Raw genomic sequence first — 15,165 nt, 5'->3', positions numbered from 1 at the left:
ACAAGACAATTGTGGCATGGCTCCTGAAATTTTATATGTATTTTTCTTGTAAACGAAATAGTTTTTTCTTCTTAAAAGTACAAAAAATAACATAAAAAGTGTATTCTTGGATCATGTAGGGATTTGCCAATGTTACAAACTTGGATTTTTTTCTCCCTTATTGGCGACAAAATATACCATCTGGCAATTTTTTTTTATTGGTGACATTGTTGGCTGTTTAAACTTGTACATACGACCATTGGTTTGGAGTGGAGAAATTCAGAGGCCCCATGAAAGGAAGTCACAAACTGGATATAAAATGTGCGGAAATTTATCTATTGCTACGTAAACAAATTCTTTGTCCACATTGACAAACCATCTAAACAGTGCACTGTTATATCATAATCCACTTATCTTGACATCCAGCACAAATACCGTATGTTGTGAGATATCTGCTTTTTTGTTGTTGACATTTCTGGTAATGGAACTCAACCAGATGAGGCATTGTCTTGTAATCTATCTTTCATCAGATTTTCGGCCGCTCACTAGTAATTAATATATTTACAAAGACTGACATTTGTATGTGGATGGTAAGTAAAATTCCTCTTCTTTTCACTCAGAATTAAATCCTTCAGAACACTCACATTTTCTGTAATAATCCCTGTCATCAGACCAGAACACCTCCATCTCTATCAACCATTGACTGTTTGTTAAATTTCTGATGCATGCGTGGAAGGCAGCATCACGCTGCTACCACAAATGTATAACATAAAAATAATTAAAAAAATAAACCATCTTACTGATTGCTAGAGAAAAGGCACTATTCTCCACAGATATAGGATTGATATAGAAAAGGCAGTATTCTCCATAAATATAGGATTGCTAGAGAAAAGGCACTATTCTCCACAGATACAGGATTGCTAGAGAAAAAGCACTATTCTCCACAGATACAGGATTGATAGAGAAAAGATATAGGATTGATATAGAAAAGGCAGTATTCTCCACAGATATAGGATTGCTAGAGATAAAGCACTATTCTCCACAGATATAGGATTGATATAGAAAAGGCAGTATTCTCCACAGATATAGGATTGACAGAGAAAAGGCACTATTCTCCACAAATATAGGATTGATAGAGAAAAGGCAGTATTCTCCACAAATATAGGATTGATAGAGAAAAGACAGTATTCTCCACAGATAAAGGATTGATATAGAAAAGGCAGTATTCTCCACAGATATAGGATTGACAGAGAAAAGGCAGTATTCTCCACAGATATAGATTGCTAGAGAAAATGTACTATTCTCCACAGATATAGGATTGATATAGAAAAGACAGTATTCTCCACAAATATAGTATTGATAGAGAAAAGGCTGTATTCTCCACAGATAAAGGATTGATAGAGAAAAGGCACTATTCTCCACAGATATAGGATTGATACAGAAAAGGCAGTATTCTCCACAGATATTGTTGTTGTTGTTCTAGGGTTTAACGCCATTTTTCAGCATAAGATAGGCTATACATGGCGGCCAGTATAACTGGTGGAGGAAGAACCCTGGAAAACCCAGGGAAGAACCACCGACACACGAGAAGCTAATGGCAGGCTTTCCCACGTACCCATGCTAGCCGAGCCTTGGACTCGAACCCACGCAGACAGAGGTGAGATGGCAGTGATCCGGAACGGTCAGCGCTTTAGACCACTTGGGGCCCCCACCACAGATATAGGATTGATATAGAAAAGGCAGTATTCTCCACAGATATAGGATTGACAGAGTAAAGGCACTATTCTCCACAAATATAGGATTGAGAGAGAAAAGGCAGTATTCTCCACAGATATAGGATTGATATAGAAAAGGCAGTATTCTCCACAGATATAGGATTGATAGAGAAAAGGCACTATTCTCCACTGATATAGGATTGATAGAGAAAAGGTAGTATACTCCACAGATATTGGATTGATAGAGAAAAGGCACTATTCTCTACAGACATAGGATTGATAGAGAAAAGGCAAAAAAAGACAATGATCTGATTAACCTAAATCTAATTAAAAACAAAAATTAAACAATTGTGCACTAGGTAGAAGAAATCACAGGAACCACAGATAACTTGCATAATATTTCCCCTCACTGTGCTTTAAAAGTTGCATGACAATAATATTTGCAAGAAACCAGCAATTCCATAGCCTGGCAATATCTCTGAATATAGAGTCAACATGACAAGATGACAAAAAAATGGACACATAGACAATGTACATTACAAACTGCATCGCATGATGCTGGGTTGTTTCTGAGCAATGCTGTTTACAAGGGTGTGCTGTAGTAGAGATTTAATGGCAATGAAAAAGGGCAATAACTCTATCAAAACTGGACCTGAAAAGATGAAATCTTCAAAAAAGAAGGCACGTCTATATGTAACTGGCAAATCAAATTATGTGTAATGGGGTAGAGCTAAGCTAGTTACAAAAATGTGAACTGATGTAGAGACAAGTTTGGGCATACAGAAATGATGAGCACTAATGGTACGTATTGGGTTCCCACATTCAATACAAAGCCTTTAACTCTCAATGACCTGGTGGTTGGAGATGAGCCCTTTCAGTCTTGAGTCAGTGCAGTAAATACTGAGCCATTATAGCTACTGCCTCAATTGGTCACCTTTTATGACATGCAGAAAGGTGCTGAATGCCTATTTTACAACCCCAACTCTTCAGAGTTTAAAATAGATGATGTGGATGCTACAATGCCTAGTTTATCTCATAAATTCTGGGACAAGGGACTGGGATTGCCATTTCCAACTAATAAATTCTGGGACAAGGAACTGAGATTAGCATTTCCAACTGATAAATGCTGTGACAAGGGACTGGGATTGGCATGATAAATGCTGGGACAAGGGACTGGGATTGGCATGATAAATGCTGTGACAAGGGACTGGGATTGGCATGATAATTGCTGGGACAAGGGGCTGGCATGATAAATACTGGGACAAGGGACTGGGATTGGCATTTCCAGCTGGAAATGATACTAGCAGTAGTGTCAGCAATGTTAATGATGATACATTTTCATTGGAGAAGTGACCAAGTAGAGATGGGGTGTTGGTACAGTCAAAGGAGAGTGTGCATGAATGACTGACATATGACACTGATTGTCCAGCTGAAGAACATGTTCACAACACATAAATTATCGCAAGTGTTAAAGAAAAGAAGACCAACAGTGCTGCAGCCTGGGGGAATTCCAGTAACTCTGACCCACACCCAAATAAATGTTTACCTCTATTGATAATGGTCCTAATATTTAACCCACACTCAAGAGAAAATATTAATTAATATATATTATTTATTTCAAAAAATAAGTTATTGATCAGGTACAACCTGAACTTGATTCTGGACAGGGTCAAGTACAAAATACAATTATAACTTATAATCAAGGAGAAAAACTAACAAATATGAACTAAACATATACAAAAATTTATATCTTTTTAATGTACCAAAAAGGTGTAATCTTAATACAGGTCACCGCAAGATGTAGGCTGAAAAAGGCCTAATGATTACCAAAACCATAATGAGGCTAACATATAAACATTTTTGTCATTTGATACATTTTAAATAATGCACAGTATCTTGCACACCACTGAAGGGAACACAATTCTTATGAGCCAAGATCAATATCCCCACTAATTACCTCAATTATTTCATAAGACCTGCCCAGCAACTGGTATCACTGTGAACACACAACTGTGCAAATAACTAAATAGTCAAGAATTTGAATGTATACAAGTATGTCTACCTTGCACCATTTCTCTACAGATAGCCCCAATTTACTAAGGATAGCCTAATTTCACTACCAACATCTCCATACTTCTGTAAAGCTAGTTAAAATTAATTTAAATCATATAATTTACCTGAATTTACCTGGCTATAATATTTTACACATACAATAGTTACTTATTACCTATTCATGATGTTCTTGGCACATAAGGGGGTCTTTATCAAAAAAGGTTACTTCATACTTCATGTGCATGAGGTAACTTTTAAGTTTCATCAATCAGTCATGTGACTTTCACTACATCTACATAAATTTTACAAGGAAGTTAATAAATTAGATGCTGCAGTTAAAACATATCTTAACACAATAAGCAGTGATTAAATCTTTATTCTGTAAAAAAAGAATATTAAACAAATTAGGATATTTTGCTTACCAGTATATGTTAAAAGAGTTCTAAATTTTCTTCATTCAAAAATTTAAGCCCAATAAAGTCTACAAATCTTGAATGTTTCAAAATGCATCTCGAAAACTGAAATGGACTAAAAAGGGCACTTACATGAGCATAAAGATGGTGCACTTTTCAACTTACAAAAACTTGTGCAGGCCAAGTTTTCGATTTGTAAGATATGAAGGAATTAAACGGCTTGATCACACTGAGACGATATAATTCAGAATGGGCTATAAGCTGACTATAGGATATTAAATTTCCCCTCATGTCAATTCAAGATATTCACTAAAATATAAAAAAATTATGAAATGGGTCATGTGACAGTGATGCATCAAACCAAGACACATGCCCTGATATATGATACTAAACAGACAACTTACCAGCTCCCATTCATCCTCACTATCAAATATCCAGGCTGCCTGGTACTCGGATGTTCCCTTGGGGACCCTCTTTACTATCTTTTTGGTGGCATGTATTTCAGCTGTAAAAGCAGACATATCCAGTTATTTTTTTAAAACAAAATGCATGAGCATGAATATAAATCAAATGTTCAAGACCTTGTACAATTTTAAGCATGTTATCTATGAAACAAGGTAATTAAAAGAAGAAATGATACCAAAATCATATGTATGCATGTAAACTTTCAGTACCTACATTTTGGTTTCCAGATTACCAATATAATACAATAATCATTATCTCAGTGGGAAAGGGTTACTGAATGAGTGGATGCCTACATTAGATGGATACCAATGCAATACCATGGTCATGAACTTGAAGGGAAAGGGTTACTGAGTGAATGACTACTACATCAGATGGATACCCATGCAATAACATGGTCATAAACTCAAAGGGAAAGGATTACTGAGTGAATGCCAACTACATCAGATGGATCCCCATGCAATATCATGGTCATGAACTCAATAGGAAAGGATTACTGAGTGAATGCCTACCTCAGATGGATACTCATGCAATATCATGGTCATAAACTCAAAGGGGAAAGGATTACTGAGTGAATGACTACTACATCAGATGGATGCCCATGCAATATCATGGTCATGAACTCAATAGGAAAGGATTACTGAGTGAATGCCTACCTCAGATTGATACCAATGCAATACCATGGTCATGAACTCAAACATGGCCATAAACTCAAAGGGGAAAGGATTACTGAGTGAATGCCTACCTCAGACGGATACTCATGTAATATCATGGTCATAAACTCAAAGGGGAAAGGATTACTGAGTGAATGACTACTACATCAGATGGATACATATGCAATATCATGGTCATGAACTCAATAGGAAAGTAAACCCATAAAAAACATGTTGGTCTATGAAATAAAATTGCATCAAATGTGCAGTATGGTTCATGAGGTATGCTGATTACTAGTAACATGTGAAGATATTAAGCTGATTGACAAAGGACATAATTATGTTGTTGCTGTTGTTTTAGGCTTAACATCATTTCTCATTGCAAGGTTGGCAATACATAACTGGTGGAGGAAAAACACAAACCACCAATAAATAGGAATCAACTGGCAAGCTTTCTCACATACCCACACTGACTGAACCAGAGAATGGAACCCTTACAGACATGGATGAAATGGTAAAGGCATGTGCTTAAGGTCACCCAGGGCTACTGTAATTCAATGAAAAGTTACGTACCATGCAGTCTTGTGGGTGATCACCATTACAAAATTATAAGTTCCAGTAAGGGCAATTCAACTTATCCATCGACTATATGTCTAACATGGTCAAGGTAAATAAAACTAAAAAAAACAATCACAATGTTGTATCTGTGGTGGACTGGATGGTTTTTCTAAGAAAAAAACATGAAAGCTGCATATCCTCCAGATTTATTGACTGAATGGCAGATTGGTGTTGAATAGCACAGGAAAGACTATATATTATCGAGACAAAGGGAATAAGGCACCTCACCAAGAGACACACCAAGGCACCTACCTTTGGGATAAGACAATTAGGATTCAAACCCATAACCTAATTATTCTGAGGCAAGCACACTAACCATGGAGTCATCATGGCTCCTTAAAAACAATATAAAACTAACATTAATGAGAATCATGCCTCTGATTCAACTACATAAGTGACACGTTGTTTGTAGGCATGAAATATCAAGGCTAATAACAGTAGCTGAAAAAAGACATGGAATTTTATCACGGTTTAATCTGATTTTCTCCCTTGATATTAAACCATCAATACTGAACGTAACTGTACTTCATTGTTACAGGAATCTTACAATAAGTATAGGGAAATAGAGCCTCTTAAACTGTGGGAAATAGAGTCAATATTATGTGAGATATGCTTGCTCAATTTGTTATTCACCTGTGGTAAAGCCTTCCACAGATTTATTTTTTGGACAGATCATACACATTTAGCCCATGTCCTCTGGCCAACAGTTGGACTAGAAACTAGGCCTTTGTTATCAGTCTTGGTTGTTGTTGTTGTAGGGTTTAATGCCATTTTCAGCATATGATAGGCTATACATGGCGGCCAGTATTAATGGTGGAGGAAGAACCCGGAAAAACCCCGGAAAGAACCACCGACCCACGAGAAGTGACTGGCAAGCTTTCTTACATACCCACATTGGCTGAATCCGAGACTCGAACCCATGAACACAGAGGTGAGATGGCAGTGATCCGTAACGGAGAGCGCTTTAGACCACTCAGGGCCCCAATATCTGTCTTGGTCAATTAGAAGATGTTTACCTTCAGCCTGTGCCAGTTCCTCTTCTGTTGGCCAAGTCTGTTCCCCCTCCATGATGTCAGGGACCACCTCAGACTGCAGGGACTGTTGGCAGGAGGGGTCAGCCCTCTCTAGAATTCGCACTTCATCCCGGGCAACTGCCTCATCTCTTGAGTTCATTTCAACATCCTGAGGATTTATTGTAGAGGAAGGTAACATCTATGAAACTTCAAAACTGTGTATCAAATAGCAAACTTGTAAATCATGACTTGACGTGGTGAATAATAATTGAGGATATCATATTTTTTATGCATATGACTCTAATGATGGGGAGGTTCCTGTTTTCTTTACAGGTGGATCATTTTGTATGTGGTCCTTACATATTTTCATATTTCATCTTTTTAAACTATGAAGAAATTTGAGTAAATTCCAATTAATATGCCAAGGATAAAGTTGAATTTACAAGATGTTACTGATGGACTAATTGAAAGCAATAAAACTAGAATATACTTTATGATTACAGTGACCACCTCTGCCTTTTCTCAAGTGGCCATTGTAAACATTAGTTATAATGCAGAAAACTAATTCATGCTAAAATGATGTTTACATCAAAATGTCAAATACTGGAGAAAAAAGAGACATAAAACAATAAATAAAATTATTTTATACAATATCAAAGTACAGTAAAAAGACATACAATACTAAATAAAACTATTTTATATGATATCAAAGTACACTTGCATTAATGAGTTGACAAGATTCAGACATCCTTTCATCTTCAAATCACTGTTCATCAAATCTGCTTCAAAGCTATTATTATTGTCTGCCTTAGAAGTTTGATTTTACTGAAAGTTGCAACCTTGGATTAACACTCTGTATGACCACCAACAGTTCATGTATTTACCTTGACTATCCACTACACACAAAACCTCACATGAAATGCATACAGTTCAATCTTCAAATACATACATTCATGTGTAGAATAACAGTTAACCTGTTAAAAGTAACAAATAAAAAAATACCATTTGCGGGTCCTCTCCCGAGTTCTCAAGGGGCAGCACCCCCAATCCTGGGGTGCTGGTGGCCAAAAATTACAATCACAAAAAACTGCTCCTGGTGGAGTTTATTATCATAATGTATAACAAATTAATCATTTGAAAAAAATCAACAAACATAACCAAAATTTTCAACTTGAAGAATTTAACAATATTCATTGTCCTATCAAATTCTTCTCTAATAATATTAGTGCTAAAGTCATGTGCATGTCAGTGTTCACACAGTAATTCAGTCACACTAATTTGTCACTTTTTGCAGCAAGTATTATATTACACTTTTCCTCTTTTCAGAAGAAAGAAAATCACATAAATTCACTTGTCTCTTCCCCCACTTGACACAATCTGTTCATAATAATATGCCAGCCTTGCTCTTTCTGCAGCCTTGAGGAAAATGTATTTTCCTTTCCTTTTTGTCATCAATGGCATTTTTGGCTCAACGTTCAATCTTTTTCTTTCTTTCTCAACATTGTTTTTTGTCCCTTTCAAACACCTCCATGTATTAGCTGTAATGTGTGCTTCTGATATTCAATTTCTGTTTGCATCTTCTTTTGAATATGTTGACTGCTGTTCTAAGACTATCCCAACTACTACCACACTGAGGCTGCAACACTGTAGCTATCTACCTCTCCATTACCTAAAAACTGCGATTAGCATAACTCAAATCTTTCTTGCAAAGATCATGAAGTGCCAGTCCTCTGACAATCAGTTTTCTTATGAACTGAGCACCTAAATTTCAACCAAATTTTTCTGCTTGAGCCATTCCCATTCCCACACATTTCTGAAACCTTTATCCAAACGTTTTGGCATCCTGTTCTCTCTATGTTTTGCAAGCATGCTTCATTCTTTCCATTTCCATCAGTTTATGTTACACGAAGATTCATTGGATGAATAGAAACTTTTGACCAATCAGAATACTCTTTACAACGATCATTTGTTCTATAATATACGGAATGAACACTTTCCAAGGACAATTGCAGAATGGGACCAGACAGACCATTTTTAAAAAGTTGGATTGCAGATGACATACAAAATGGACATCAAGAATCTGATTTTCCTCATAGGAAGAAGAAAAGCAGAATTAATCTTTAAAATGGAGAAAATTCACGTCTGAAGAAGGATGCAGTACATACCAGAGATGCATCCCAAACCAAGTTAATAATTCCAGGTAGGATAGTATCCATAGCATACAGCATGCACAAAACGTGTGGTTATGAGCGAATGACAAAGATGAACTATAGCCAAATATAGGTCAAGGTATGCTTCTTTTCTTGTAAGAGAGTGTTATTAACTGTGATGGATAATAATATCAATCTCTAGCATAAGCAGTGCCTGAGAAATAAACATCAAAAAGAAACATTTACAACATGTGCTGTATTGATCAAAGTTTCAACGAAGATTTTGTGTTCATCAAGATGCATCACTTCACCAAGTTGCAGGATTCTAAATAGTCTGCAACATAGTACACCTAAACAGCCCACAATTTAGTCATAAGCTAAATGCAAACACTGAACCTAAGTCAGCAAAATGTGAAATGTAAATCACAATGACCTTCTTTTGTTTTATGATTGTTGTTGTTGTTGTGGGGTTTAACACCATTTTTCAGCACGATAGGCTATACATGGCAGCCAGTATTAATGGTGGAGGAAGAACCACCGACCCACAAGAAGCTACTGGCAAGCTTTCTCACATGCCCACATTGGCTGAATCTATGACTTGAACCGCCGCAGACAGAGGTGAGATGGCAGTGATCCGTAACGAAGAGCGCTTTAGACCACTCGGGGCCCCCCTTTTGTTTTATGATGGTACAGAGATGCATACAATCAATTAGTAACCAAGTCAGAGAAGAATAAATTATCAGTAACAGTGATGCAATTACAGTGAAATATTCCACTTCAAAGTTTCATGATTCCAGGAACCAAAACTCAATTTAGTCATGAATTCACTCAAAATCTTAATGCAAGCTAGTAAAATGTAAAATGCAGGTTACAATGGCTTTCTTCTGTCAATCGGACCTGGTACTAACAGATATGCATACAATGCTCTAGTTTGATGATTCTACCATTAACATTAGCTGAGAAATAAATTAAGAGCACAAAATATTACCATAGTCACTAAGTCTGAAATTTGGGTGAGAAGTCTATTTTGTGATGATGGTGCAGTACTCATCAAGATGCCCCACCCCCACCCCCAAGTTTCATGATTCAAGGTACACAGGTATGCAACAAGAGTACCATAAGAAGTACATTGTTCATGCGTTAAGTTATTTTGAAAAACCATTTTTCTTCCTTCAGTTGTGGTGACCTTGACCCCTGACCTATGATTCATAACAAACAGATGTCATTCTTGCCTCAGATGCAAGCCACTGACAAAATTTGGTCATGGCTTGTTGCACAGGACTTGACTTATTTGTTGAAACCATTTCCTCTCTAACCTGAACCTTTAAACAGCAAACTCCTAAATGAATTGGTGCCTTGTTTGTCTCAGATGCAAAGTTTAGTCAAGGCATTTGTTACAGAACTTAAGTAGTTTGTGGAAACCTTTTTTCCTTTTTTTTTCTTCCTGTGACTTTGATCACTGACTTATTCATCCAAACATGAACAGGTATCTTCCTCATCTCAACTGTAAACCATCCACAAATTTCGTATTTTTTTTTAATGCAGACGATAAAGAACTCAAGACAACATACAGAAATCATTTTTATTCTTGGAGTCAATGTGACATTGTACTTTAACCTTTTCTTCCAAGGTCAATAGATATCTTACCTAATTCAAACGCAAGCCATTTACAAAGTTTTGTCAAGACATCTGCTATAGAAGTGAAGCAATTATGTGAAAACAGTTTTCCTTCTTTCATTTATGTGACCTCAACTTCTGACCTTTGAAGCCCAAAATCAATAGGTTTCTTCCTTTCCTCAAATGCACATTTTGTCTGGTAATGGTTGATGGCAGAAACAAAATGGCAAACAGATGGACATATTGCCCTTAAAGCAGGCATACAAATATCGTTTACACTGAGGTACACATAAACACTATATTAAGGGTGTTGATGTATGTTCTGTGGGAAGATGATACAGGGTACAAACCCTGCAGAAATGAAGTATTATGAATAGAACACAGCCCTCTTTTCCTTCTCTGTATCAACATTTTGGGACATGGCCACTGGCAAGTATCTTGGAAACTTGAGCTTGTCTGAGCCAAATTTGAGCATGTCCTGGGAGTCAGGCAAGTAGATTTATAAATTCCTAGCATGTTCCTTTTCTTCTCACTCATTCTAAGAAACACTCACCCTCATTCTCACTCACCATCATTCTCTTTAAAAGAACCACTCACCCTCAAAAAATGTATATTCAATTAATGCAACAGGTCATTACTCTACCTGACTTTCTGTTATCTTTTTCCTTGGCTTGTTGATAGTGTTGAGTGGGTGGGGATCTTCAGGAGCATCTATCTGTAGCATCTGGAAGTTCCCCCAGCCAGGCAGGTGAACCAATCCATTCACAGAGAGGGCATGACCTCGCAGGTAACCAGTCAACTTCAAAGTACCAGTCCCACTCTGTAAACAGATTTAAAGAAAAAAGAACAATCTATTTGGAGTATAGGATACCTGTCATTTTAAGTCCAGATTATGACTGTACAGACAAAATTTAACACAATCTTGTGACCTCCAGTAAAAGACCACCCATCTTGAAAGATCATATTTTGTTTGAAGACATGGTGGTCCTATAACTGGTTTTACAGTAATTTATTTTAAAGATTTCTGTATCATTTATATATCTTGCACTGAAATCAAACAAGACAAGTTTAACTGAAGATATTACTAATGTAAAATATTTTAAATGGATTACATTTTCAAAGACTAGTTTGGACATGGCAGCCAGGTTTTATCCCCACTGTGTAATTTATCATGAAAAAAGTAATGAAATCATGTAAATAAGTACTGAATTGTGTTCTCTTCAGAATTATCTAAATTATTTAAAGCTCATTTCATTCTTCTGCGCCTCAAGTATAAGCCATCCACAAAGTTTGATAAATACAACTGGTGAAGAACTCCAGTTATTGCACAGAAACCATTTTCCTTCTTTCAACAAGTGATATTTTCCTCTTCACCCAAAAATCAACAGGGTTTTTCCTTACTCCACACATAAGCTATATACAGAGTTTGGTAAATATAGATCATGGACAGTTCAAGTCACTGAGCCAAAACAAATTTGGTAGTAGTTGGATTGACAACAGCAAAACACAATACACTCTAGATTTAAAGATGGTCATATACAAAATTAAAAAGTGAGTCCAAAGAACAATCAGACATGAAAAGCTATTTAATTTTTGTAATTAAACATACTTAGTAAAGCAAGTAAAAAGTATTTACATCTGAGTTTTCCACTTCAAAATTGATCTTTTCTGCCACCAGATGTGGTCTGCACTCCCTGTAGTATATTGGTCTAAGTTTGTGAGATGTGATTTGTCTCATTACCAACACAGCATCCTGTACAGAGTCCAGAGAATGAAACCTTTCAGATGGAAACCTGGAAAAGTTATATTATGGTATATTTCATAAATATTGTTCCTTAAATTATATTCCAAAAGGTTGAAGAAATAATCTAATATAGATACAATATTAGATAACACATACAAATATAAAACAAGATTACAAAAACAAACACCATAAAATTAAAAAAACAAAATCAAACAAAATGAAGATGTCAGGCTTGCTTGTATGTCATGCATTAGTTGAGTTTTATTTATCATACAGAAGTTTCTCTTAGTAGCAAACAGATATGGAGTGTTAGGGACTGATACGGTGAGATGGCATGTTCGTGGAACACCAATGAACACTAGAATATCATCATCAGGTCTAAGAAGAGTCCAGTCTAAAATATTACCATGTTTATGTGTGGGTTGGCTTACCGAGTTGAAATGTGAACAGAATCTTGGAGTTTTCATGAGCATGCATTTCCAGGACAGTCAAAGTGAAAACTGAAATGTCCAAGAATAATCAAGTTGCCACCATCAAATTTCCATTCTCCAAGTTAGGAAACTGCTCCAAAAAGAGAGATTCAGTCAGCTTGTTTTTTTAACTAGGAGAAGGGCATTAAAGGCAGAAACAACTGGACTAACCTTTGTTCCACTGGAGATTTCTCCACAATCAAAGGTTTAAAATGTTCATCTTGCAAGGCTGCCCTGATAACAGCCAAGCATACAGGTGAAGACAGTCCATGCAGGGATAGAACACCCATGACCATGGTTGCTTAAGAATATTCGGGTTGGTGGGAATCTTCCTGGGCAGACATATCGCTAGATTAAGTAGATCAAAAAGGACTTGTCCCATCTGAGAGGGGCTATCAGAATCAGCCTGCATTTCTGACCCCATAGCTTCTGGATTATTTTTAGTATCAGGCCTGTGGAAGGGGTGGCAAATGCCCACAACCTCTCCCAAATGACTGACAGTGCATCCATGGCCCAAACTTCTGGGACTGGGACTGGAGAGACAAAGATGGGTAACTTGTGATTCCACCTTGTCACAAAATAGTCAATCATTGTATGCCCCGAAAGTGTGCAGATCCAAGTGAAGACCTTTCAATGGTGCTTTGAACTTAAGCAGTGATATATTTAGTTAACATAACTATCAAAACAAGACAAGCTAAGAATGAACAAAGCATAAATAAGCAATACAGCATGTTATTGACTTGTTAATACCATCTCCATTATGAATGGAGTAAACGAAAATAGTCAAAGTTGCACTAACTCTTAATGACAACCTGAGGTCAGTGATAGCATGGTGTAATGGGGTCTAAATACATGGAGTCCATAAAGGTGATAAAATCACTCAAATTTGTCATAAATTGTAAAACTAATGTATACAACCTGCAGCAGATGATTATTCCACAAATCCAAAAAGGACATTGGATGATCCAATCTGAACATAAAAATGGCTTGGATTGTCGGACGTAAATTGTATGATGTTATCAGTACAGCTGCGAAGCTAAAAGCTAGCGACACATGACATTGGTATGAGGAGGTAATGGGCAAAAGTTATTGCCTTTGTCAGTAAGAGATAGACAGAAAAAGATGTTTGTCATCTTTTAGTAGGACTGGATATGCAGGCTAAAGTGATTGGAGAATGTATTTGAATGAGAAATGTCAAGATTATTTGAGTACACCTTGATCAACTATGACATAATAAAATGATGCATATTCAAACACACACACAAATACAAATTCAAAAGAATATAATGATTTGTCATGACCATCTGGGATGTGAGAACCCCAGTAAGTAGGATCATCAGTACACCATACACTATATTGTTAAATAAGAACATAATTTCTGACTCCTACAAAAAGATGTTGAGTACGAGTTTTTGATAAAACCTTTATCCATGATAAGCTAATGCATACATGTACATATACAGATATTAGATATTAAAGATTATGAAATTCATTATTGATGTTCTTATGGGCATTAATAGCCTCTAATACTGACCAGCTTTTTCGGGTACTGAGTAAAAAATGAAAAAAGGAGAAAAGAAAGAAAAAAGGCATTAAGTATTCTATTGTTTGAAGTAAAGTCTTGTCACTTCTGTATTAATTTTTCTTTTATATTCATTACAATAATACAAATATTTTCTTTACCTTTTCTCCAGCTTTTTCTGCACAAATTTTCTGACCTCATGTTGCTTCTTCTGAGGAAGAGTCTTTAAACCCTGGAAAGGAACAAAATCAGTTGTAAATACCACTCTTTTACTGCCTTCCCTCAAGGGAACTGTTGTAAATACCACTCTGTTATTGCCTTCCCTCAAGGCAACTGTTCACCTATAGTATTCTTGTGTGGTATTTCATGTGCTGTAATGTGATGTCATAGATGGCAGCAGTGCCCACCAGAACTGGTATAATCTGTATAGCAGCTGGTAGGCAGTGAGTTTTCACCTCTTATATCAACAGACATTGCAGCCAACAATTCCTGAATTTCAAACAAGTTCATTTTAATAGTTTGATAATTCACTAAAGGTACCTGCCCATTCATAATTACCATTGTAATAAAATTAGCTATAGTGTACCAACTTAGTTCATGTGACAAAAATCATGTTTCCAGTTCAGATCAAAGATTATATATGGCAAAGTCTGGAGCAAGCGAGACACAGAATAATTAGTACAGTTTGAGGCTCGTCTCATTTGACTGTTGGCTTCTGTACACTTATCCATCACAGACCTCCATCTACTGGTCTTAT

General features: G+C 36.4%; 1 protein-coding gene across 1 annotated transcript in view; it reads right to left on the bottom strand.

The window, feature by feature from the left end:
* LOC149788602 (pre-rRNA-processing protein TSR1 homolog) overlaps nt 1–15,165 on the bottom strand; it is a 70,657-nt gene that overhangs the window by 33,895 nt on the left and 21,597 nt on the right. Inside the window, exons 6-10 of the mRNA XM_089974660.1 lie at nt 14,570–14,640; nt 12,309–12,465; nt 11,316–11,492; nt 6,909–7,074; nt 4,564–4,664 (exon numbers count right to left, since the gene is read on the bottom strand). Of these exons, the coding sequence (XP_089830786.1) occupies nt 4,564–4,664; nt 6,909–7,074; nt 11,316–11,492; nt 12,309–12,465; nt 14,570–14,640 (672 nt within the window). The remainder of the gene's footprint in view (nt 1–4,563; nt 4,665–6,908; nt 7,075–11,315; nt 11,493–12,308; nt 12,466–14,569; nt 14,641–15,165) is intronic.

Source organism: Sinohyriopsis cumingii, chromosome 11, assembly GCF_028554795.1.
Source record: "Sinohyriopsis cumingii isolate HCF-2022 chromosome 11, ASM2855479v2, whole genome shotgun sequence".
Taxonomy (NCBI): domain Eukaryota; kingdom Metazoa; phylum Mollusca; class Bivalvia; order Unionida; family Unionidae; genus Sinohyriopsis; species Sinohyriopsis cumingii.
The sequence above is the reverse complement of the archived record's forward strand: the minus strand, read 5'-3'. Positions and strand labels throughout refer to the sequence as shown.